The sequence below is a fragment of the Eubalaena glacialis genome, chromosome 13 (genome assembly GCF_028564815.1).
Source record: "Eubalaena glacialis isolate mEubGla1 chromosome 13, mEubGla1.1.hap2.+ XY, whole genome shotgun sequence".
Taxonomy (NCBI): Eukaryota; Metazoa; Chordata; class Mammalia; order Artiodactyla; family Balaenidae; genus Eubalaena; species Eubalaena glacialis.
The window spans coordinates 89,932,017-89,958,493 of NC_083728.1; the positions used below are offsets into that span (position 1 = coordinate 89,932,017).

At 43.7% G+C, this 26,477-nt stretch overlaps 1 protein-coding gene across 3 annotated transcripts; it reads right to left on the bottom strand.

Moving 5' to 3' along the window:
• Nucleotides 1-991: 991 nt before the first annotated feature.
• On the bottom strand, nucleotides 992-26,354 carry PMS2 (PMS1 homolog 2, mismatch repair system component). 3 transcript variants are annotated; one of them, XM_061209463.1, is made up of 15 exons: nucleotides 26,254-26,354; nucleotides 24,093-24,232; nucleotides 23,333-23,419; nucleotides 23,046-23,148; nucleotides 22,163-22,346; nucleotides 19,412-19,579; nucleotides 18,713-18,810; nucleotides 17,447-17,546; nucleotides 15,454-15,538; nucleotides 13,907-14,062; nucleotides 10,559-11,429; nucleotides 7,541-7,708; nucleotides 5,132-5,232; nucleotides 4,398-4,567; nucleotides 992-1,866 (listed from the first exon to the last, which is right to left on the bottom strand). In XM_061209463.1, exons 1-15 carry the CDS (start codon nucleotides 26,274-26,276, stop codon nucleotides 1,723-1,725), a joined length of 2,598 nt encoding a protein of 865 aa, XP_061065446.1. In that variant the 5' UTR covers nucleotides 26,277-26,354; the 3' UTR covers nucleotides 992-1,722. The 3 variants fall into 3 exon arrangements, with proteins under 3 accessions (XP_061065446.1, XP_061065448.1, XP_061065447.1); XM_061209464.1 differs by lacking the exons at nucleotides 992-1,866; nucleotides 5,132-5,232 and having other exon boundaries at nucleotides 4,454-4,567; nucleotides 26,254-26,330; XM_061209465.1 differs by lacking the exons at nucleotides 22,163-22,346; nucleotides 23,046-23,148; nucleotides 24,093-24,232; nucleotides 26,254-26,354 and having other exon boundaries at nucleotides 23,333-23,351.
• Nucleotides 26,355-26,477: the final 123 nt, after the last annotated feature.

The following is a 26,477-nucleotide window of genomic DNA, read 5'->3' on the forward strand; positions in this document are numbered from 1 at the left end:
CGGCGCGGCGTCCTGATCCTGCCGGTCTCCAGGCAGCCGCGGGCCCCGCCCCGCTCTTAAAGGGGCCGCCGCGCGTGCTCAGCCCTTAAAGCAGAGCTCTGAAGCTGGAAGCACCTGACCTTCGTCTTCCCAGCTCTGCTAATTGCCGCGCGCGAGGCCTCTCTCAGCCTTTATCTTCGCTGTAACGCTAGAATAACTCAGGTGTTAGTTTTTCATTATGGCCCTAAACGAATTACCCCAAACTTAGTGGCTTAAAGCAACACAAGTTTATCATCTCAAAATTCTGTTAAGAAACCAACAGGACTGGTTCCTTTGGCGGATCCAGGGTAGATCTATGTCCTTGCCTTTTCCAGTTTCTAGAGGCCGCCTTCCTCCGTCTTCGAAATCAGCAACGTTCCTCTCTCTGGCCCAGTTGGGAAAAGTTCTCCACTTTTCAGAAGCCACGGGCTAGACGGGGCCCACCCAGCCAACCCAGGGTACTCGCCCCATCTCACCACCTTTCCCTTACTCACACCTGCGGAGCCCCTTGGCCATGTAGAGCAGGTTTTCAAGGGTTCTGGGATGAGGACAGGTGGTCTCTGGGGAAGGCCTGCCTGCCACAAACCCCAATATGCAGAGTTCTTGCAAATATTAAATCTTTCGGACAGGTCCACCAGCGCAGTGCTTGCACAAGTGGCAATGATCATTACTTGACTGTCTCCTTATACCTAAGGAATTCTAAGTTTGTAAATGGAAGGAAGCCCACTGTCTGGACAGAGAGAGGTCAAGAGCAGGGTGCGGGTGGGAGGTCCACACTGGCCACTGTACCCCAACTGCCATCTGGACCCCGCAAAGGGCATTTTTACTTCCATTTCTGGCAGAGTTCAAATGGGACGAGACTCCATGAAAAACCATTTGACAACAGACAGGGATTCTTCTACCTCCAGTACCAGTCAGTAACTAGACCATCTTGCAGTTCACACTCCCAGAAAACCAAATCACAGCATCAAAGTTACAGAAAAATCAGTCTTTTATTTCCCCTTGCCTACAACGCTCTTTGCCACCCTGGCTGCAGCGGGGAACATTTAAAAATAGAGACCCCCAGGAGTGCCCTGGTGGCCTCCTGGTTAGGATTCCACGCTTTTGCTGCCGTGGTCTGGGTTCAATCCCTGATCAGGGAACTGAGATCCCGCAAGCAGCGCGGCGCAACCAAAAACAAAAAAACAAAAACAAAAGAGACATCACCCCACCTGGTCGATTTCTTCCAGCTGGACAAAGTATATCCCTTGAGTTTTTTTGGATTATCTTCTAAATTTAATATGCATCAGGGTTGAGAATGACTAACTCAAAAGGATCATAATTTTCAATTTATGAAGTTAAACCATTACGGATTTAATCATCATTAAGAGCTGAAAGTGGCAGGCTAAAATACGTCGGGCCAGAGCAGAGGTCTAGGTGACTTCCAAAGTGCTCTCTTTTTGTAAAACATATGCTCTTGCGGCTACACACCACGCACACACACACACACACACACGTATGTTCAAATGTGAAACAAAAAATGTTGCAAGCAATGCTCCATATGGAATGAAAAAGTTCTCAAGATCATTTCTAAACGGATCTGATGCATTTTTAAGTAGCAGGTTCATTTAGAAACAAACCCCCAAAATGGTTACTTAAAACCCTGCCTTGCAAAACAGAAAAATCTGCAATAAGATCAATAGCTCTTTAAAATGAGAAATGTTGTCAGTTTTGAGAAATGATGTCCAGATTGGCAATGTGTCTCATGGTGGGCCTTCCATGGGGACAGTTCCAGGGATGGTCCATCTCCCCCATGTGAGTGATGAGTTTCTTCATCTCACTTGTGTTAAGAGCAGTTCCAATCATCACCTGCATGTGAGACATGATGGCTTAAATTAAAGTTTTACTGGTTTTTGGTTAGAAAAGCAACTCTTCAGAAGCCCTGTTCTCTACAAAGAGGCTGGACAAGATTACAACAAATGCAACAATTCTCTGAAAAGTCCTCCCCCGAAGAACCCTACCTTCTAGTATCTCAGCCCTCGGCCTCTTTGTGAAATCCAGCCCCTCCGTGCCTCTGTCGTGGCAGCACATCCTCAGGAGAGACGCCGACCACTCCCGTCCAGGACCAACCAGTCTCGCCAGCTCCACCAGCATCCACATCCCAGCTGCCCCGACCTCCCACCATGGTGACTGCAGCGGCCCCCTGACGGGCCTCCCCACTTTCCTCTTTCTCCCTTCAACTCGTCCTCCACTCAGCGGCCAGTGATTCCTTTTAAAGGCGCGTCAGATCACGTGGCTCCTCTTCGAAGCCCCGCCCCCCACCTGGATAAAAGCCCAAGTGCATCACCTGACTTGGCCCTCACTGGCCTTAGTGCCCACGCCTGCGAGCAAGCAGCCCTTCCGCCCCCACTGCAGCCACACTGGCACCCCCTTGCCTCTAGTACAAGCCCATAAAGCAAGTACCTGCCTCAGGACCTTGTCACTGGCTGTGCCCTCTACCCAGGATACGCTTCCCTCAGATACCTGCATCTCTCATGTTCCCTCTCCCGCAGGCTGCTGCTCAAATGTCCCTGCCTCCCCGCGATGAAACAGCTCGCCTTGTCTGTCCTCTGTAGCCCTTGGCCTGTGCCTAAGCACCCGGGAGAGGCTATGTCAGTTGGGTGCTCAGGGAGGCCCGAGGATGGGAGGGGACCAGGTGGGCGAAGAAGGCGTGCGGAGCGGGGCATCCAGGCAGAGGGACAGCGGGCGAGGACTTGAGGCGGGAAGGAGATGGTGTGGCCGGCGTGGCTACAGCCGAGCGTAGGACACGGGGCCCACGGGTGCAGCAGAGGACAGCCCACCCCTGTCAGCCCGTGTGCTGCGCGGAGACAGTGCTGCAGCGCCAGGGACCCGCCAGCGTGGGGACTGAGGAGCGGCCCGCGGCCCCAAAGATCTTTGCGTCACACGAGGACACGGCATTGTGAACGCCTGGCCATCAGCACAGGCCAGGCCCAGCTCTGACTCTTACCCCCGACTCCAGGATGGGAAGATCAAGGTTAGGCCTTTATCAAAGAACCATCTGTGGCTGAAGTCAGGTCCTGGGCCCTATTCTCTCCTCAAACTCTTGCCTGGAGGAATTTCATCCAATGCCATGGCTGTAACTTAGAAAACCTAAACCTTTCTCTCCAGCACTGACACTTCCCCTGGCTCTGGATTCACTGACTTGACTGTTCTCAGACACCTCCTCTCACGTCTAATAGGATCTCAAATACAACGTGTCTAACAGAGAATGCTTAACCCCACCGCCCCCAAAGGTGAAAATGCCGCAGCCCTTGCCCCACCTCCCTCATTTCCGTTATGACACCCTCTCTGTGGTCTCTTCCCCATGGTCACCCTCCAGCACCTCCTGACACGTGCAGCGCAGACGCCCAGGTTCGGACCAGGATCCCAAGGACCCTAAGTGGGTCCCCGGACGGGGCCCCGCTCCCATCCTGGTCCCCCGCCCCCGTCACACGGGGTCAGCCTCTGGCTTCGCCAAACACGCCGAACCTTTGCACTTGCTATTTCTTCTATCTGGAAAGTTCTTCCCCAAGGGGCTCCAGCTCACCTTCCAAGCGTCAGCTGGGGGGTCACCTCCTCAGACAGCCTCACCCCGACCACCCGCCTCGCTTCCCGGTGCTCACTCCCCACCCCCATACTGTTTTCTGTACCGAACTTGTACCTGAGGCTGCCGTTCTTAATGTTATGTCCATTTCCCCCACTAAACTGTAAGCTCCACGAGGGCAAGGACCTCATCTGCCGGGTCACCTGTGCCCCCAGCGCCCGGACCAGGGCCGGCCACCCAGCGGGGGCTCAAGGGGTCTCTGCTGAGTGAGTGAGGGAAGGGGTGGGGTGGGCCAGGTGATGCAAACACACGCACTCTGCTCTGACAACAGGCTCATCACCAACCGCTGCTATCGTTTTCTAGAACCAGTCTGAGCAGCGGCAGCCAGACAACACGCAGTGGCCGCCCCTGGGGCTCCTGTGAGGAGCGAGCTGACCGCAGGGTTCTGGATAATCTCGTGCAGGGCCCCTGAGGGCTGGCGGCACCTAATCTTTACCCACCAGTGTCATTAGTACCCATAAGGTCCATAGACGAACCACGTGGATACCCAGCTAACTGCGTGGGACTGACGAAAGCTCTGAGGACACTGCTTCAGGGACGCCGAGAAAGAGCAGTAATTATGCGTCGGAGGTGTGACCTCAGGCAGACGTGCAGGGCTTATGTGTTACAATGGCTGAGGACTCTACGTACACAGCCCAGAGCGACCATCACCCACATTTAATAAGGCTGACAAGTCAGGGGCTGAACTGAGAACTTCCAAGGCCCACGAGCTGGAGCAGACCCGCCAGGCTCCTGCAGACAAGCTTTCTTTACTTACAGACTTCCGACAGGCCCTGGAGGCAAACATCTGCCTGACCCGGGAAGGCCGGCACATGACACCGGGGCTGTCGCTCAGCATGAAGATCAGTTCATCTATGTCCTGGGGTCCAAAGGTCCAGCTTTTACTAGTTGGCAAGGAAATCAATTTAGCTCTTTCAGTGACCGGCGCTAAAAGAAGAAAATTTGGAGAAAAAGCCGTCATTTGAAAAATCCGTTTCATTTGGGTGCTATTTGTAAGGAACATCTGAAAGAGAGGGCAGAAGCAAAACGCTTTTGGGGGGAAGCATGTTCATCTCTTATAAAATACGCTGAAGTGTATGACCTCAAAGATCGTTCTCGGGCTTCCCTGGTGGTACAGTGGTTAAGAATCCGCCTGCCAATTCAGGGGACATGGGTTCGAGCTCTGGTCCGGGAAGATTCCACATGCCGCGGAGCAGCTAAGCCTGTGCGCCACAACTACTGAAGACTGCGCTCTAGAGCCCAAGAGCCACAACTACTGAAGCCCGCACACCTGGAGCCCGTGCTCCGCAACAAGAGAAGCCACCGCAATGAGGAGCCCACGCACTGCAACGAAGAGTAGCCTCCGCTCGCCGCAACTAGAGAAAGCCCGTGTGCAGCAACGAAGACCCAATGCAGCCAAAAATAAATAAATAAAATAAATTTATCAAAAAAAAAAAAGATTGTTCTCAGCTCTAAAAGGACACAGTTCTACAGTCCTAAGTAATAACTTACCGTCTTCATCGATAACAAAGTCAAAGCCATTCTTTCTGAATATTTCCAGATTTTCTATTAGAACTGCTTCATTGACAGCCGTTAAGTTGAGAGTCTGAGGTCTGAAAAACAGAGACCCAAACTAGACCTTGAAGTCAAACATTTGGCTCTAAAGCAGAAATGAAACTAAAATAACCATTCTGTGATCCTTTGAATTCATTTCAAAAAGCAACACGAATAACATGCTTTCAGCTATGAGCCTCTCCTGTCACAAAACTCTGAGCATTTCCTTTTAATTTCTTTTTTTTCTAAGTTCTTTTTAGAAGTTAGAGTAACTCCAAAAGTAGTCTGCCTTTCCTCAATCTGCCATACCACCCCAATGACTGTCTTTTTTTAAATTCTCTTCTCCAAGATAACGATATGACCTAAAAATGCTATTTTTCCTCCTCACAATAAAGACGATTTGAAACGTTGGGTTCGGTCACTACAGACATTTGAAAACGGAAGAAACAGCATCTGTTTTGCTATCCTGCTCCTTCTGCTTGCATTCTTTTTTTTTTCTTTTTTTTTAAAGATTTTATTTTTTGATGTGGACCATTTTCAAAGTCTTTATTGAATTTGTTACAATATAACTTTTGTTTTATGTTTTGGTTTTTTGGCCCCAAGGCATGTGGGATCTCAGCTCCAGGGATCGAACCCGTACCCCCTGCACTGGAGGCGAAGTCTTGACCACCAGACTGCCAGGGAAGCCCCCCCTGCCTGCATTCTTTATCCATCCATCTCTCCTCTTGGATTTACTGAGTGCTTAGTAAGACAGACACCGCTAAAGGCAGGAGATATAAAGGTGAGCAAACACAGACCCGTTCTCTGCTCTCATGAAACAAACAGTCTAGTGGGGAAAAAAAGACACTGCTCAAACAGTCAAACAAACAAATTGTAATTACAAACTACACTGAGAATCAGGAAGAAGAGACACCCAGGGCCATAGGAGCACAGAGCATGTGAGACTTGGCCTGGAGAGAGAGGGCATCAGGGAAGGCTTCTCTGAGGAAGTGACCTTTGAGCTGAGATCTGGGGCTGAGTGGCAGTTATCAGGTGATGAGGGTGAGGGGTGGGTGCAGGGCCAAGTATTCTAGGCAGAGACAACAGTCTGTAAAAAGGCCCTAGGATGGACCACGGATGTTCCCAGAGCCACACACAAAGATCTGCTTCATTCTGCTTAATGGCTCTGTAGGAATTCATCAGGCCTGTCAAGGGAAAAGGAAGGATGGCCAGAGTATAGAGAACAGGAGAAGAGGGCTTAGGAGCAGCTGAAGAGGTCATCAGGGCCAAACTATGCAGGGCCGGTAGGAAAGGATGCAGTTGTGGTCTTTATCCTTTTATCCTGAAGTGTGATCCACGTGGGACCCACAGTGGCCTGTGATTATCCAGGTCAACTTGAAATGCCACAAACGAGACCGTACTTACACCAAATGGCTAAAAAATAAACGACCTCTGTAACAGGGGCAGGAATAGCTCAGTATTATAAAGTGGCTCATTCAATGTCTTTACTATTACTACTTACTCCTACTGAAAATAAATATAATTAAGCCATTCTGTAGGATACAGAGTACTCAGCAAATAAACTAGGTATGTTTTCCAGCTGAGTGGCTGTTTTAGTGGTAACTTCTTCATGCTGGGATCTGCTGCTGTTGGGATCTGAGTTAATTATGTAGTTTAATTTCCCAAATGAAAATCCAAGACCTCTCCTTACGACTTCGCTTAAGAAAAGACTTCTGGTTTATATGCTACACCATCACACCACCTTGTAAAATGGTCAGTGTAAAACATTCAATTTGGCAAAAGAGAGAGAAATACCAAATTCTGCAGTGACTAATCACTGGAATTGCTCTACCATAGCTGAGGACAGACACACAGGCACTGCTGACCTTCTGAACGTGCGAATTCCATGTACTCTAAGTAGATAAACTCTGTACTATAAATTGCTCTTCATCAAAGGATTTTCTGGCCAACCAGTGATCAGCATTTTTGAACAGCTTAAAAGAACTTTTTGATACTTAAAGAATCCATTAGCTGTGTGACCTTGGGCAAGTTATTAAACATCTCTGTCTCAGTTTTATCACCTGTGAGATGTTGGTGGTAATACATAGTAACTACTTCAAACATTTGTGAGGATTAAATATAAATTGCTTCAACAGTGCCTGGCACCAAATAAGCACTCCATAAATGGTAGGTATGACTATTATTACGCAAAAAGTATAAAAATCTGCTGTAAGGATACGTACAGCCAAAAAATATATATAGATAGATAGATGATAGATAGATAGATAGGTTTAGATAGAGATAAAGACAGAAACACCTATAGCTAAGAGATCTTAAATTTGGGGGATGAAACAACACTGAAAATTCTGAACACTGAAATGAACTTACGCTATAAGCCTTTGACCCTGGAGAACAGTGTGCTGTTGAAGCATCTCGAAGTTGTATTTCTCATCCGTGGCGTGCTGGTCCACTATGAAGATATCCGCATTCAGTTTGGTGATGATAAATCCCAAGTTAAACTGACCAATGATTTCCATTTCTGCAAACATTGTTTTGCTGCAGGTAGAAAATGTTAATTAGAAGACATTTTAATTTCTTTTTTTGTCTGCGCTGCATGGCTTGTGGGGTCTTAGTTCCCCAACCAGGGATTGAACCCGCACCCTTAGCAATGAAAGCACAGAGTCTTAACCACTGGACAGCCAGGGAATTCCCATTTTAGAAGACATTTTAAAAGATTCCTTCTCTGCTTATAAAACACTAATAAAAAGGTACAAAAACATAAAATAGACAAAGTCCCTAAAAATCCCACTTTCTAAGGATAACATTAGTTATTCATTCCTCCAACTCTCCAGGTGACATTAGTTACTACTATTAATGATTTGGTCCATATCCTTCCAGACCTTTGACTATACACTGTTTCAAAAAAAAAAACAAAAATGGAATCAATTCTTCATATCGTTTCACTCTCATCACTTAACAATGAATCTCAGATATTTTTTCAGACCCATATATAGAGACCTACTTCATTCTTTTTAATGTCCATGTAGGAATTCATTATGTGGATGTACCAATTTGTCTGACAAACTCTCTACTAAAGGACACTTCAGTTGTATCCATTTTAAGAAACACAAACAAAGGTGCAACATCCGTGTACATAGATCTTCTCTACTGTGGATGCATCTGTATGATAAATCCCTAGATGTGTTATTATATATGTACACTTTACTTTGATAGGAGATCTATAAAAGTTTACACTCCCACCAATATGTACAGTTGTCCCTGGGTATACGCAGGTGATTGGTTCCAGGACGCCCAGGATACAAAAATGCACAGATGCTCACGTCCCTTACATAAAATGGCACAGTACTTGCATATAACCTATGCACATCCTTCCCATATACTTCAAATCATCTCTAGATTACTCATAATACCTACCACAATGTCAATGCTATGTAAAATAGTTGCCAGCACGCAGCAAATTCAAGTTTTGCTTTTTTGGAACTTTCTGGAATTTTTAAAAATTTTCGATCTGCAGTTGCAGAACCTGCAGATACGGAGGGCTACCTGTATACGAGTACCTTTTTGTCAATAGTGGATATCAATCCTTCTAATGGGGAGCATCCCCCGCCCCCTGCCCAGCCCAGGCTGAGCTTCAGACTTTGTTGGACCAGGCGTGGCTGCATTTCATTCATTTATGAATGAAAATAAGTTGGTTGGAGTAGCAGAGTGAGCACTGCTGGGCCTCCTGCCTGCTGCCAGTGGCTGCCTTGTAGGAGGAAAAGACAAGGGCATCACAGAAGCAAAAGAGAAGCCGCTGCTCCTGCTGTCTTGCAGTGTCCCTCCAGCGCCCCCTGCTGATCAAGTCTAACAGTGCACCAGGAGAAATGCTTACATGGTTCAGCCTCCAGGACTGCAAAGCAGGGCAAAGAGTGGATTTGGAACTGAGAGGCAATAAACTGGTAACTGGCACAAATACCAACTCCCTGGCTCTGACTGCTCTTCCAGGAACCGTCTGAGTCTGCTCCGGTTGCCCAGGCAGATTGCCCATGGGAAGAACCTGTGCCGGCCTGAAGACCCGGGTCTTCTGTGTCTTTGGCAGGTGTATCTCCCACCATAAACTAGAACCTAGCATCTGGCTTAAAGAAACAAAGTTTTACAGCTTGGTATATTTAGTTATAATTCAAAATGCAGAAACAGGAGCTGGTAAACACAACCTCAATATCTTCACTGCTGCCTAATCTTTAGCTCAGTACTTTTTCCTGTGCTTCTCAGGAAAAAATAAACCTCATCAGACCGATAGCTCAGAAGTACAGCCAATCCAACAGCCGTGCCCTGAAAGCCAGAAGCCAATGCCAGGCCCTTGTGGATCAGCTTCTCAATGTGACCTTCTGGGGTACTTGTCAAAAATGCTGATTCCTGGGCTCCACACCCAAGATCCACCAGATCTACTAAAGCAGAAACACTGGGATCTGGCCATACATAGGTCCTGCTTGTTTAACAAGCTCTCCAAGTGATTCTCAGGCATACCAACATTCAAAAACCACGGTAACAGGTGATCAATACATGTTTGCAAACTTAACTAAAATCTCTATTTAAAAATATTTAAGTAACCTGGCTCTCTTCACTGGCTCCCTCTGAGTTCACAACCAGAGAGGTTCATTTCCATTAATTACACACCTTTTAAAAGAAAGAAAGGTTCCTGAAAACCCTTCTCCGTGTAAGCTAGGCACTATGAATAACAAAGAAATTATATAACACTCGGTGAAGAATTTATAGCTGAAATTAGGCAAAGCCTGTGTGGTCCAGGCTAAAAGTGCTATAAAAATGCAATGTACTTGCTGAGTTGCACTGTGCACAGGACACAGCACATTTCAGTAACTGGTGACACAAAACAAAGACAAAATTTAAAAAACAAAAACTATTTCAAAAGAATTCATCATTTTTAAGACTCACAATGTTGGACATGACTACTGTCAAGAAAGTGCTGGTGACCAGTGTTTTCTATTATCTGTATTGTGAAGATTTTTCTTTAAATTGACTTTTTTACTTAGCCTTATCTGATGCAATCTTCTTGAAATCATAGCTTTGATAATGTGATCATTTTTCCTCATACATGTTAAAATGGAAAGATGGGAAATAGCGATGTTCCCCAAAGCTGCCCTGAATTCAATGCAGGGAGAAGTCACCAGGGGCTGAAAACCTCCAGGAAAAGGAATAAAATGGGGGTCAAGAAGGCCTTGATTGATTTGAACCGATGGAAAAGATACGCAGAGAAAATCTAAGGAAAAAAATTCTTGCAAGATTTTCAGGCTGCAGAACTGCCTGGTGAAAGAGTTCTTTAAAGAAAATTAATGTGATGGATGTGAGAGGCGAGGAAAAGAAGTTGGCGGGAGGAGAAAGTGTTACCTTATCTCTTTTCTTAGTTCATCTTCTGCAGCTTGATTTTCTCCAGGGCAAATCTTTGCCCGAAACTTCCTATAATTTTGTCCACCTTCTCGTTGCTGTTCTTGCTGACATAACTGCTTTATTCGTTTGGCTAGAGAACTCAGAGAAAAGTCAAGGGGCACTATTTTCTTGTTGATTTCAACAGCTACATCCACCTCGTACGCTGAAGCGTTCTGAGTTTTCACGGACTCCGGAGGGACATCGGGATTTAAAGGAACCCCTTCTTTTTTAAAACGTTTTGCGTTTGGGGATGAGAGATGAGTAGGCTGCAGCAAAACTCTAGGTCGGGAGCCGCTTTCTTCGTAGTCTAAGTGGCAATTCGTGCCCGAAAGACGATGGTCAGTTTCAGGTAACTTCTCCAAAGACTCCACATTTTCTTGCGAAAACCCATCTTTGGGGGAGCTTGCCACATGGTCACTGCTGGGGTGGCTGCCCGTTTTTGGGGTGCTGGACCCCTCCTCAGAGCCGGCAGATGCGCTGCTGTGCCCCCAGCCCTCCTCCATTTCCACTCTGCCCATCGGGTCACAGGGCCCCTGAGTGGAAGTCATCCCTTCCTCCCGAGGTTCAGAGATGTGCTTCCGGGAGCAGAGGGGCCCTGAAGTGCTACGAAATGGGGTGCTGCTTTTCTGTCGTGGAGAAATCCGTCTTGGGTCGGTGGCCTTCGGGCCCCGAGACTTGTTCTCCACTGTGTGACGAAGGGAAAAGGCCTCTCTCAGTCTGGAAATCGTCACTGCCCTTTTCTCTTCCCCGCGAGTCCTTAACGGGGCGGGATCATCCTGCTTTTCTGGCACGGGCTTCTCCACCTCTGCCGAATGCCTTTTTATTAAGTGACCTAAGCAGATGTGAACAGAGAAGGGCATCAGGGGCTGCGCAGAAATAGAATAAGCGGATACTTTTACGTGAACGGGCACTTCACAAAAGAGGAGCTCCGAATGGCTGATCCAATCTGTGAACACAGTTCTACATGAACCATAAAGGAGACACGAATTAAAACCACAATGTGATGCCACTATATACTCATCAGAACAAGTAAAATTTTTTTAAAAAATGTTTACAAGGCTGAGGATCAAATGGGATGCTTAAATACTGCTGGTGGTGTTGAAATTGGTACAACTGCTTTGTAAAACTCTCTGGGAACATCTAATCTGAACATGCACACCTGTGACCCCACACTGCTATCCTACCAGAAATGTCTACCTGTGCTGGCCTAAACCATGGATGGGGATATTCGTGACAGCTATATTCATGGCAGCCCAATCCTGGAAACAACCCACTTGTCCACAAATAAGTCGTGGTATTTAAATACAACAGAATACTGTACAGCAACGAGAACGAATAAATGAATTGTCACACAGGACTTGGATGAATCTCACATACAAAATATTGAGAGAGAAACCAACGATGGAAAAATGTAAATACTGGATGCCTTCAAATTAAAAACAGATAAAACGAATCCATGGTGTTAGAAGTCAGGAAAACAGTTCGCACTGGGGGTTAGTGTCTGAAAAGGGGTACAAGGGTGGTTCTATGGGTGCTATTTCCTGATCTCAGGGCTGATGCACTCACGACACATTTGCTTCTGTGTGGATGCTGTACTTCGATGAAAGGGCTAAGAAGAGGGCGTTGATTTGACCGTGCCTCAAGATGCAGAGATAAGTTGAGCAGTTTCTCTGTAATGGGGTGGCCTCTCTGACCACGTGCGTGCGCGTGTCTGTGCGTGCGCGCGTGTGTGCGTGCGCTCAGAGCTGCCACCACGGGCCCATTCCACAAAGATGTGACGCTCCCTACCATCCTCCGCCCCATCCCCCGCCTGTGCGCGCCCAGACGCGCACGCGCGCACACACGCACGCACGCAGCCATACTATCCCATGCAGAGAGTGGGCGGCAGAGATGTGAGGTCAGTAGCTCGGCCGCACTCACGGCAGTGCTCCTGTGTGCCTCTCCCACCCCCCAGCAGCCCCTCCCCACCCTTAGGAGCTTGTGTCCCCACCATACTCTCCGACTGTCACAACTGCCGACCGACCGTGGCACTTGATGAGAGCGCACCTCACTGTCTTCCAAGTCAGCCTCTCCGCCCCCCAACCCCCCGGGGTGTTAGGAAATGCGAGGACAGAGCCACTCTGGGTCCCGCCCCTCCTCTTAACCCCCGGCTTATGGCTCCTGGTACCCTGGGGTTACGAAGCCTCATCCCAGAACGACTTCCTCCCACTGTCACCTGAGCTGTCCACCAAACATAATTTCAGCTTCCTGAGCTGCTCTGGTCTTCCCCCCCCACCCCCCGGAGGACACAGTGATGGGGACCCGCCACCTCCGTCTCTGCACAAACAGACGTGGAGGTCGGGGGCAGGTTGGCCTAGAGAAGGGTATCCACCCCAAGGAGTGGATCTGGCTGTCAGAAGGGGTAGCCGCCAGCTCCTGCCTCTGCTACGGAAGGCTGCTGGGGCTCAGCTGTGGACTCCTCCCAAGGTGCCCCGGATGCACTTGGTTTGGATGCAAAAGAATAAAACCAACTATTTAAACGAAAGGCTGCTCACTCAGGACCAGGAAGTAAAACAGTGATTGTGCATATTTTTACAGAGGTCAAACCAGCCTTGGGCCAAGTCTCATCTCAACATGCTACTTACTCAGTGATGAATGCACAGGGGGGCCGTGAGGGAAAACGGCAGAGTAAGGGCCCCCCCAAATTCCCTACTCCATAAAAGATAGGAGAAAACGGGCAAAAATGGTCAGAATCAACTTTTTCAGAACTCTGGAAATTAACAAAAGGCTTGCCACGATCGGGAAGTGTTTTTGTTTGTTTGGTTTTTGGTTTTGGCCGCGCTGCTTGGCTTGCAGAATCTCAGTTCCCCAACCAGGGATTGAACCCAGGCCCCGGCAGTGAAAGTGCTGAGTCCTAACCAATGGACTGCCAGGGAATTCCAATGGGGGCGTGTTTATTGAAAGGAGAATGGGTGAGTCTTGGTAAGAATGTATCCCTGGGTGATAACGGAGGTGGCTTGCATCCGTTTTAATCCAGATTACCTTAAATCTGCAGCTACATACTTTCTAGGGTGACACGTCCTCTCTGAGTTGGCCGTTACCCCCTCTGACAGCCAGATCCACTTCTTGGGGCAGATACTCCTCTAGGCCAACCTGCCCCCCATCTCCATGTCTATTTGTGCATTGTGCAGAGATGGAGGTGGTAGGTACCCATCAAAATCTGATAGATGTTGTTTCATGCCAAAAAAAACTTTACCTCCGAAAAAATAAGGAAAGTATCACAACAGCTACAAGTTTTAGAAGCTGTTTATACACTTGTGTTTTTCTTACCTTCGACATCAAACAGCGGCTGCTGACTGACGTTGAGTTTGTTAACATCATTATCGAACATTCCTATCAAAGACGTCTTTAAAACTGCCAACAAAAGCTTCTCCTCCTGTAGTAAAATTTGCCTTTTATCTGGAGTAACGTTGATGTCGACACATTCTACAGCAAAATAGAAAAGATGCCAATTGTGTTTAAGTTCACTTAACAAGAGAGATTTCCCCATCGACTATTTTATTCACTTGCACTTGCCAAAAGCCGTGTCCAGATTCATATTCATACTATAAAACTAGCCCTTTCAAATAAACAAGGAAAAGATGAATAATTTTTTAAACAGATGAAATATGCAAGCATTTGAGTAGGTAAATTGCAAAAGAAAAAAAGCAAATAAACCCATAAAAAGGTATGATAAAATTGCAAACTAAAATGTCATTTTTATCACCTATTGAATCTGGTTAAAAATTATAATACCTAGTACATTGTTGGTAGGTGTGTAAATTGGTATAACAGGATCACATTCACTGACCCAATGATTCTACTTCTAGAAATTTATCTTAAAGAAATAATCAAAAATATAGGTAATGACTTATCTATAAGAACATTATTTAAATTTCTAAGAACTGAAAACAACTAAAATAGGCACAAACATAAAAGTTTACAATCAAGATATATCCACACATTGAAATACAATACAGCTATTAAAATCATGTTTCTGAATAAACTTTAATGACATGGAAAAGAAAATGTTCACATCTAAGGATAAAGAGCACAAAATTACCCAAAATTATTTTCTCACTCCAAAAAATATGGATAGATATATGTATCATTATATATATATATTTTTTAAGGTGTGCACATACATATTTCTAAGCACCTAAAAAAAATATTGGATAACAATAAACCATAATATTAGCAATCAGAAGAAAAATAACTACATGAAATGAATTATTTTCAAAATCAGGGAGAACATTTAGTCTACTTTCTCCCTCGGCTGACATGAAAAAGTCACATTTTTCGAATAATACAATTAACGTAGTTTCTAGTAGAAAGCAGGAAAGTCTGTATAAAAAATAAAAGTCTAAAAAGATTTTTTTTAATTAAAAAAATTTTTTTAAGTCTATAAAAATATATATCACCATTAATTGTTACTATAAAAGTCTCTTTCTGGTCATATCAGAGCTTTATAATCTCATTTTATTCTTTTAGGAGTAAGTCACCAGGGACTTCCCTGGTGGTACATTGGTTAAGAATCCACCTGCCAATGCAGGGGACACGGTTCGATCCCTGGTCCGGGAAGATCCCACATGCCATGGAGCAACTAAGCCCGTGTGCCACAACTACTGAGCCTGCGCTCTAGAGCCCGCGAGTCACAACTACTGAAGCCCGCGCGCCTAGAGCCCGTGCTCCGCAACAAGAGAAGCCACCACAATGAGAAGCCCGCGCACCGCAACGAAGAGCAGCCCTCACTCGCCGCAACGAGAGAAAGCCCATGTGCAGCCTGAAAAAAAAAAGGAGTAAGTCACCAATTTTACTGAAATGTCAGTGGAACTTACCCAAATCAACAGAAATGTTAAGAACAACAAATGGATACTGATGCCGGTTATACATGTGATAGACCTCATTAACAAGTCTGGAAACCTATACAAAAAACAAAGATTAAAAAATAATGTTTCCTTCCCCCAGTTTCTAATAACATGCTACTCTAACCAACTGTTAAAAGGATACATTTTGAACAGCTTTCTTGAGGTATAATTGGCCTAAAACAAACTGCACTTAAAGTATACAATTTGATAAATTCTGACATATATATACACCCACGAACCCATCCCCACAATCAAGATAATGAAGATATCCATCACCCAAAAAAAGTCTCCTCTTTCCTCTCAAAGGGGTATCTTTAATCATAGATACATAAAACTGAATCTTTTTCCATACTCAAGATGCTCTTGAAGAAATGTCAATAAAATGAGGTGCGGTTTAAATGCTCATAAAGCACATTCAAATGTACACAGAAATGTATTTATATGACTTTATAATGAGATTATTAAATGGCATTAGGGATAAGCCATAAAATCACACCAATTACAATACAGGTTAAAAATTTAGAAGCTGAGGGACTTCCCTGGTGGTCCAGTGGTTAAGACTCTGTGCTCCCAATGCAGGGGGCACGGGTTGGATCCCTTGGTGGGGGATCCTAAGATCCCGCATGCTGCATGGCCCAGCCAAAAAAAGAAAAAAACAAACAAAATAAAAACTTCTATGCTCTATACGCTAAAAAATATTTAAAAAAAAAAAAAAGAAAAGAAAAAAAATAGAAGTGGAACCATATCTGGTTGATAGAAGTAATTTTGGGGAATCCCCTGGTGGTCCAGTGATTAAGACTCGGCGCTTTCACTGCTAGGTATAATGTTGCTGAAGATGCAAAGTCAAAACTGACCACTAAAAGTGCTATAATCATATCAAGATGGTCAGTTTAAGTTTGAGGCAGAAGTAATCTGGGCCCTTATTTTCCTGGAAAATGGACAGAACAAAGAGAAAATACAAAAGCATATGCATGTGTGTCAGTCTATACCAAACAGTCTAGATAATGGTGAATGTTTTAAAATGCTTACTTTCTTCTAATAGTGATAATTTTTACGATAATAAATATATTGGTTATTAATATGTGTCCATATGTATGCACGCGCACATATATATAATTGAAACCACGGTATGGTAGGCGTTTTTAAATGCCTAAAATAAGATAATTTATAGATAACCAACAAAGGATCTACTGTAGAGCACAGGGAACTGTACTCAATATTCTGTAATAACAAAAATTGGAAAACAATTTGAAAAAGAATAGACACATGTATATGTATAACTGAATCACTTTGCTGTACACCTAAAATTAACACAACACTGTAAATCAACTATACCTCAATATAAAATAAAAAAATTTTTTTAAAAAGAAATTAACAGGGTTTCCCTGGTGGCGCAGTGGTTGAGAATCTGCCTGCTGATGCAGGGGACACAGGTTCGAGCCCTGGTCTGGGAAGATCCCACATGTCACAGAGCAACTAGGCCCATGAGCCACAACTACTGAGCCTGCGCGTCTGGAGCCTGTGCTCGGCAACAAGAGAGGCCGCGACAGTGAGAGGCCCGCGCACCGCGATGAAGAGTGGCCCCCGCTCGCCACAAGTAGAGAAAGCCCTCGCACAGAAACGAAGACCCAACACAGCCAAAAATAAATAAATAAATAAATAAATAGATTAATTAAAAAAAAAAAAAATTAACAGCGAGACATTTTAAAGATATTTTAAAAAATATTTTAAAATGACAATATAGCATTGTCTGTTAAAATAAATAATATCAATATATTTGCATAAAAACATGTTTTTAGAATAAACTTGATTAGAAAAATGAAAAAAAAGATAAAGTAATGTTTCTGAGTCAAAGTACCAAGTTCCATGTAAATCGCCTGTGCCAGAAAATGTTATTTAATAAAAAATAAAATTAAAACTAAAAGCTAAAAGAAAAAACTAATCCCCCCATATTTTGAAATACCTTTGCTGGGTCACAAGGCCGCCGATTGATAAAGAAAAACTGTCTGTCCGTTGAACTTCTTCCCACGCCGTGAGCACATTGAGAAATAAAACCTGAGATACTGTTCAATGTTAATGCCATTAGGGCAGGATTCCAGAGCAGAAAGGATCAGACACACATCAAACGGCACATTCTCAAAGTGAAAAATAAAAACATAACCCCTGGTGACGAGCTGACAAGTATTAACATTTCAGGTAACGTGTATCTGTGCTCCATTCTGGTGAATCATTAAGGAACACAGACCCTCTGGAATGTTCCAAAGCTCCCATCGTTAACAAATACTCCATGGGCAACCCAGCGGGTTCAAAACTGATTCGTTTCAGCTCTCACTTTCCCTATTAAATCCTTGGCCTCCACACAAGGAGTGGGTCTCACCCCACACTCACATTCTAGAACCTTCGTGCAGTCCCCACCAAGCTGTCCAGGGAGCCCAAGGACCTGTATCCAGGCTCTTTGCCCACATTCCCCGCCTTTTTAAAATCTGTTCTCTTGGGATTTCCCTGGAGGTCCAGTGGCTAAGACTCCGCACTTCCAGTGCAGGGGGCGCAGGTTCAATCCCTAGTCGGGAAACTAAGATCCGTACGGTGCAGCCAAAAAAATAAATATAAAACATAAAATCTGTTCTCACTTAGCAAACTTCTATCACCTATGGCGTTGGTTAAGGGCTTCACCTGAGATTTACCCCAGGGATATTTGAGTTTCCATAAGAATGATACCTTAGCATAAAAAATGAATCCCCATCTTTAATTTCAGGGATAAGCCAAAGGCAAGTGGAGGGCGGGTAAACAATATGGGCCCAATTCTGCTTATGGAAAAATGTCTATTTTTCTTACACTAAAACTAATGATGCTGGATTGGATGCCAGGTAAGCCATGAGTTAAAGGAAAAGCTCCTCTATCCCTCTATGCCAGGCCCTGACAAAGTGAAACATTATACATAATTGAAGAGTTATTCTAATTGTTCACTAAACAGAGCCTCTTCCACAAACGCTAATTTAATAAGAAACCCCCTAAAATGCACCAGTTACCCAGAATATTGTTTACATTAAAAACCTGACTCCTCCATATAAATCCTCTTTCTCAGCAACAATACTGCCTACAGTTTATAATGGACATAAGAAACTATAAGCTTTAAAATCACAATCTTTAAAAACAAAACCAAAGGGGAAAAAAAAAAAAACTCAAAAAAATTGTTTGATCATAATTTTCCTGGCACCAGTCAACTTACCAAAACAGGTTATGCAGAGCCTGGGAAGAGCTCAGCCCGTATTCTTCACAGACAGTGTCACTAGGGGGCAGCTGCACGAAAGGGATGAGGCTTTGCAACTGAAAGAAATCAAGGTTTACAGTTATTTCCTAATAAAGCGAGAACCGGCCTGACTTCAGAAAGGAAGATATAACGAAGGTTTCGTGTGTTTTCCTTCCTAGCCAAGCTATCCACATTAAGAGGACAAAGAATCTCAATAGTTGCATTTTGCAGTTCTATAATAAATAATTTTGATTTATTAGCAAGATGAAACACTTGTGCTCCTACTTATCCATAAACAATACATTGCCCACAATATTTTTTTTTCAAGGAGAGAGTAAAAGGATGATTTTAAAACTTGCAGCTCCTAAGATTAATTTTTGTGATAGGGATGTAATTTTTAAAAAAATCAATTCTTAGATTTTATTCTCTATGCTACTGGAAAGGACAGGAGAAACCTGCCATAATCACGAGAGCAATAAAATGTTTTTAAACAACTGGCCACCCAGTTTTTTGTTTTAGAATGATGATTTTCATTGCGTGGTGGTGGATGGATAAGAGTGAGCTTCGGTCTAGAGGCTAGGAGATCAGTGAAAAGACTGCCGGAGAGCTCCAGGTGAGAGATTTGGGCACCTGAATCAAGAAAAAAAAACAGAAAACAAAAAAACGGGCCACCACTACCTGTTTCTGCCCAAATACAGATCCGATATTTTCCTTCATGCTGGAGCCTCCACTGGTACACACCACAGGCTGCCTCTTACCCTGTCCAATCTGATTGGTGCAACTTACACGGACGCCCGCTGAAATGATACAGTAGGCGTGTAAGACCTGGACCATTTTGGAGAACTCCTGTGTAAAAAACACAAATGCAAGGACTCAACGTTACTTCAGTCTTACAAGAAGCGCATGATTCAAGCTATACAGTCAATTCAAGGTTCTCATATCATCTCACAAATAAGGCAAATTATTCCTGACAGAATGATCCATGAGTTGAATCTCCCTAAGTGGTATCCTAGGGAAATCAGAGGATAAGGTTCTTAACCACACTTCCCTCATTTCCAAAATGTCCAGGCCTTCTGCTCTAAAAATCGAGAAGTATGTTCCCTTTGACCTTGAAATCCCTCCTCTGGAAATTTATCCTTGTAGAAAGACTGGCATAAACAATCAAAGATCTATTACGAAAGGGCTCCCCTGGTGGCGCAGTCGTTAAGAATCCGCCTGCCAATGCAGGGCACACGGGTTTGAGACGTGGTCCGGGAAGACCCCACATGCCACAGAGCAACTAACCCCGTGTGCCACAACTACTGAGCCCGCGCTCTAGAGCCCGCGAGCCACAACTACTGAGCACGCGTGCCTAGAGCCCGTGTGCCTAGAGCCTGAGCTCTGCAACAAGAGAAGCCACCGCAGTAAGAAGTCCGCACACTGCAACGAAGAGTAGCCCCCGTTCACCACAACTAGAGAAAAGCCTGCATGCAGCAATGAAGACCCAACACAGCCAAACATAAAAATAATAAATAAATTTAAAAAATTTTTAAAAAAAGATATATTATGAAAATGTTCACTGAAACAATCTGTAATTGTGAAAAATTATAAACAACCTAAGCAACCATCAACCAGGGGTTAATTAATTACAGTATATCCACATAATGGTGCCATGATAAAAAATAAGGTAGTTACCAATCAACCAAAAAATGGTATCTACAATATACTATATTAAAAAGTCAAGGTATAGAACAGTATATATAACATGATCCCAATTGTTTAAAGAAAAATAGAAACATATGTATAAAGATTGTATATACATGTACGCATCTAAAGTCTAAGGGATATAGGGACTTCCCTGGTGGTCCAGTGGTTAAGACTCCGCACTCCCAATGCAGGGGGCCCGGGTTCGATCCCTGGTCAGGGAACTAGATCCCACATGCATGCCGCAACTAAGAGTTTGCATGCTGCAACTAAAGACCCTGCACACTGCAACTAAAGATCCCGCATCCTGCAACTAAGACCCAGAGCAGCCAAATAAATAAATAATAAATAAATATTAAAAATAAAAAATAAAGTCTAAGGGACGTAAACCAAACTCTGGGAGGTAGGCAGAGACAATACCAACTTTCTACTGCACACAATTCCATGTGACTTAAATGTTTAATATTCTATGTCACTTGATTTCATTTTTTTAATATTTATCTTGAAAAATTTTCCAAGATTTATAAATACATGAAACTAAAAGGAGTCTGGAAAGACTCACCAAACTGTTAACAATGGTCATCTCTGGCAAGTATAAGTTCTTTATGCCTGTATTTTCTGAGACACCAATTTTTTTTTACCTTAAGATACAAAGTAATAATAATAAAAATTTTCTCTGTACAAAAAATTTTTAATATTTAAATTAAAAAACATTTTAAAAGTTTCTCTATATTTTTGCAAAATTAATAAAGTTGTAACTAGCACAAATTGCTTTAGAGGTAAAGAAAGTTTTTAGCAGCATATGCTTACGTAACTTTTTTGATTATAAAGAATATAGGTACAAAACAGAAAAGTACAAGGAAGACGGCAAAAAGCACAAGTGATCACACATCCAAGAATAACCACTGGTAGCATTCATGCGTCTACTCTCCCAGGCTTTTTTCTATGCATATTTTGGCCAGTTGCTTTGTTTTTACAAAACTGTAATCATATACACACACACACACACACACACACACACACACGTACTGAAGCCCTCGCACCTAGAGACCATGCTCCGCAACAAGAGAAACTACCGCAATGAGAAGTCCGCGCACTGCAATGAAGAGTAGCCCCCGCTCGCCGCAACTAGAGGAAGCCCATGTGCAGCAACAAAGACCCAACGCAGCCAAAAAATTAAATAAATAGATAAATAAAATAAATAGATATATTAAAAAAGAAAAGAAAAGGGTAAATCACCCAAAAGTTAGGTCTTTGATGGGAAGAAGCAAGCTAAGCACTTCTCCAAAAATTAAGGGAAAGAGAATGAACGGGAGTGCAAACCACCCTGAGTGATCTTGGACTACATTTGGGCATCACACTCTCTAGGCTCTCGGATTCTGAATTTACCGTACCTTTCTTTTTTTAATTAATTAATTTATTTATTAATTTACTTATTTTTTGGCTGCACTGGGTCTTTGTTGCTGCGCGCAGGCTTTCTCTATTGCAGCGAGCAGGGGCTACTCTTTGTTGCGGTGTGCGGGCTTCTCATTGCAGTGACTTCTCTTGTCGCAGAGCATGGGCTCTAGGTGTGTGGGCTCAGTAGTTGTGGCTCGCGGGCTCTAGAGAGCAGGCTAGTAGCTGTGGTGCATGGGCTTAGTTGCTCCGCAGCATGTGGGATCTTCCCGGACCAGGGCTTGAACCCGTGTCCCCTGCATTGGCAGGTGGATTCTCAACCACTGCACCACCAGGGAAGCCCCACCGTACCTTTTTAATATTCCTTTGAAACTCCTTATGGCGCACAGGTAGCGTATAAAATAACTGCTGTACGCTGACTGTCGTCCCTCTGGGTCGTGGGTAGGGGGTTTTCTGGCGGATTTTTCCATTGTGATCAAACACCAGTCGAGTCCCAACCTTCGCAGATGTGTGGCAGGTGGAAATAGTTACATCACTGTACGAAAAAGCCAGCAGAGCACAGTCAGCTAGAGACTCCCAGGTGCTGGTCATCACGTGCTCATTTTCTCACTTCTGTTCTCTCTAAACTCCCCTAAAAAGATGATGATCCCTCCGAGATCATCAAGAGAGTTTAAATGGGTGAGGAGTCATCATAAAATCCAAGGTTTGGCCCCCAATAGATAGTGAGAGAGTTCTGTAAATGTTTTGTTTTGATAAAAGCTTTGATACTTATTTTGGTTAAACTGCAAAATAAAAGATCTCAAAACTTACATATTCACCAATAAAGATTTATTTCTCAGTTTGGCTACTACTGTTCTAACAAAATCTTAGAAGCTGTTGTGTAATTAAATAAGTGCTTCAACTAAATTTTTTCCTCAACATCAAAATAAATTAAAACCAATAGCATATGGCATCTATAATGTATTATCTATACGTCACTTTTAAATTGAGAAGTTACTGCTTTAATAAGGGTAACAATTTTTTTACAGTACTATTTGCTTCATTTCGTTCATTCATTGCTTACATTTCAGAAGTATTACCACTTAGGTTGGTAGTAAGATAAAACAGAATGCAGAAGTTAGTAGTTGAGACATTCAGATGGAAAAGTGTAAACAATAATGATTCTAATCATACTTTTAATTTTCAGAGAGATTTTTATAAGGGGTCAAGTTAGTGGATAAAATTATTGCATCACCTCAGTGCACAGAGTGAGCTCAGAGCTTCCCCCCGAAAGCCAAAAGTTTCAACCTGAGTGAGGTCAGCAAACTCCTGAATCTTAGAAGTGTGATGCTTCAGAGCTGAAAGAGAGGTGGAGAGTAAGGCCGAAGAGATTGCAAGTGATACAGCAATGAACACTCACAATACCCACCCAAGTGACTGGTTTTAAAAAGCTGTTTTGTGTTCCCTAAGACAGTGTTACCCCAAATTCTCAGACATTTTGGCCCAAATATTTTAAAATAGGATTAGCAAAATTCAACTTACTTAAGCCTTCAAAGTTTTCTTCTTCTACCCCGCATCCATTGTCTGAAACTTCAATGAGCTCCACGCCATAGTCTTTAAGCCTGAGCTCTAGAAAGTTTAAAATATTGATTTCTCAAATTGATCCATGCGAAAAGCCTTTACAGTGACAGTATTTATAACTTACAAAATGCAACTTTGAGTCCTAACTATATTTATTTAAATGTACTACTGTCATTTTGTATATTTTATTTTTTAAAGTCCTTCTTGGCTATTTACTAGCCCAGATAAAATAGTTTTGTCTTTATTTTCTTTCTTTTTTCTTTCTTTCAAGAGGATAATTTTAACACAGTCATTAGAGAGAACAAGTTCTGGAATCAGACTCCCTGGGATCATATTTTACTAGCTTTATAACCTCAAAAAAAAAGTAAATTCCTTGTGCCTTAATTTCCTCATTTGTAAAATGGAGATAATAATTATAACAATAATAATAATTCCAATCTCATAAAGTCATTCTACAGATTAAATGAGGTATCCCATCTGTATAGTTCTTAGCACAATGCCTGCCTGGCACATAGTAAGAACACAATAAAAGTTAACTGCTATTATTATTATTACTACCTAGCTAAATACTAGGCACATAATAAGTGCTAAATTTATGTTTAAAAAGTAATAATTTCTCTGTATATCAATACCTGATTGTCTTATTACAGTAACAAACATTTCTTGAATAAAACAGCATAAACTGATTATTTCTTGTGGTTTAAAACTCTCCCAAACTTACCAATGTTAGTGGCACTGGCATCCACACTATTTTCTACCAACTCCTTCACAGCAGTGCTTAGACTAAGAACCACTTGCCCAGAACAAATCTGATGGACTGACTTCCGATCGATAGGTTTGATGGCCTTAGCAAGTTCTGAACTAAAGAAACGGGTTACAAGAAACAGCAAGGAGGCAATTATGCATTTTCATCCTGGTTTTAACTGTGGGAAATGATTCATCTCCGTTAATAGTTAATGGGTCTAATCCATTCATTATATTAACATATCCATTTATTATATTCACAAATATAAATGTTGGTCTACAATCCTTAAATATCTGTCAAAAAGTCTTCTGAATAGATACTTCAAATGAAACAGACATTTAAAATCTAATTAAACTGGGATCTACATGGAGGAGACACATCCCCCTAAAGCTATGGGTGAATAATCTTTTGCAACAATAGTATCTTCTTTCTTGAAAACTGAAAGCAATGTTTCCCATACAATTTGAAAAGCCAAAATTTTGCTGGGAAATCCAGTGTTCATGTCAAAATCAAAACCATCTCAGAAATCGGGTACCAGTTGGGTAACTATTCCTATGGTTGCCTACAAATCCCCACTCCAAATCCAGGCTGCCAGCTCCTGCCTTAGCAAAGGCCCTCACAGTTCTGGCTGTACCTACCTTCAGAATTTTCCAACTGGTTTGTCTCCATTTTCTCTCTACTTCAATCAATCCTCCATGCTACCACCAGAGTTACTTTAGAAATCACAAATCTGGTCAAATAATTTTTCTGCTTTAAGAACTTACTAGCAGACTTCCCTTGTGGCGTGGTGGTTAAGAATCCGCCTGCCAATGCAGAAGACATGGGTTCGAGCCCTGGTCCGGGAAGATCCCACATGCTGCGGAGCAACTAAGCCCGTGCGCCACAACTACTGAGCCTGCGCTCTAGAGCCCACGAGCCACAACTACTGAGCCCACGTGCTGCAACTACTGAAGCCACCACGCCTAGAGCCCCTGCTCCGCAACATGAAAAGCCACAGCAATGAGAAGCCCGCACACAGCAACGAAGACCCAACACAGCCAAAAAATAATTATTTAAAAAAGAAAAAAACTTACTAGCATCCCACTGTCTGCTATATGAAGTTTCAAATCTAGTCACAATTGGACCCCAATCTACCTTATTTTCTCTCTCTCTCCAATCCTCCCATTGCCAATTCCCCTGCATTCTGGTCACAGCGAACAACTGTTTCCTGAATATCACAAGCTCTTTTAGACGCTGCATCTTGCCCATACAGGTGTATAGCCTCCTCCTCCTCTGCCTGGCAAACTACCTCTCGTCTACGTGTTCACTAATTTAGCAATTTCTAGTAAACGGTTTTACTGATAACTTGGGTGTAACTGAACACAGGAGCATCCCTGGGAGGGAAATCTTTGGGTATTTCCCACAACATATAACACATAATAGACCCTCGGTAAACCCTTGTTTAAAAAAAAAAAAGAACAAACATCTTTACTCTTATTCGGAATTCAAGAATTCCACTCAAATTTGTCTTAAATGGAAAAATTGCAGATGACACCACTTAAAATGGAATAAAGTATCTCTAAAAAATTTGTTGATTTGGCAAGACACCATAGGCTACAGGTCCATTCCTGATATTTATTTGGAGGGGTGGAGATAAAACATTTAAACACAGACAGCGAATCTGGATTCAGGAATCTGACACAGTGCAACAGTGCTACCCGAAGATTCGCTACCCCTAATTCGGTGTAGCTGCCGGTAATCGCATACTCAAGGAGATACAGAAGCAATGCGTTTTTTAAAACTGTCCGTCGCAAATTAGCATGTGCCTTAAAGCCTCCCCGAAAATAACCCTCAATTTTAAAAAAGAAGAGAGAGCAACCAGGTAAAAAGGAAATCAATTCCGTCTACTGGGATTTCAAGCTCCGGCTTCAGGTCCACAGATGCATGGCGGCGTCCGGGCAGCGGGCCGAATCCCCCGCGGACCCCGACCTCAAAGTGCACCCACAGGGCAGCGGGTTGGGGGAGCGCCGAGGAGCCTGGCCTGGGGCCTCCGTGCCGCCGGCTCACCCAGCGCCGCGGTCACTTTCCCCTCAGGGGTCTGGAACGCTGTGGGCCTTAGACAGGGAGACCGCGAGGGGAGGCTGCAAGCTCGGCTCACCTCGGCCCGTCGGCTCGCTCCATGGATGCAGAGCCTGACTCGGGAATCGGAACAGTTTGCGCCGCCGCTCCCACGGTCGGGGGGTGGGGAGGGAATTCCGCCACCCTGCCGCCCATTGGCTGCTTCCGACACTGTGCCCCGCCACTTCCGGATAAGGCTACGAACGCTTCCCACCTCTCCTTCTCGCTGATTGGTTGTGTCAAAGGTCGAGTCCATGACGTCGA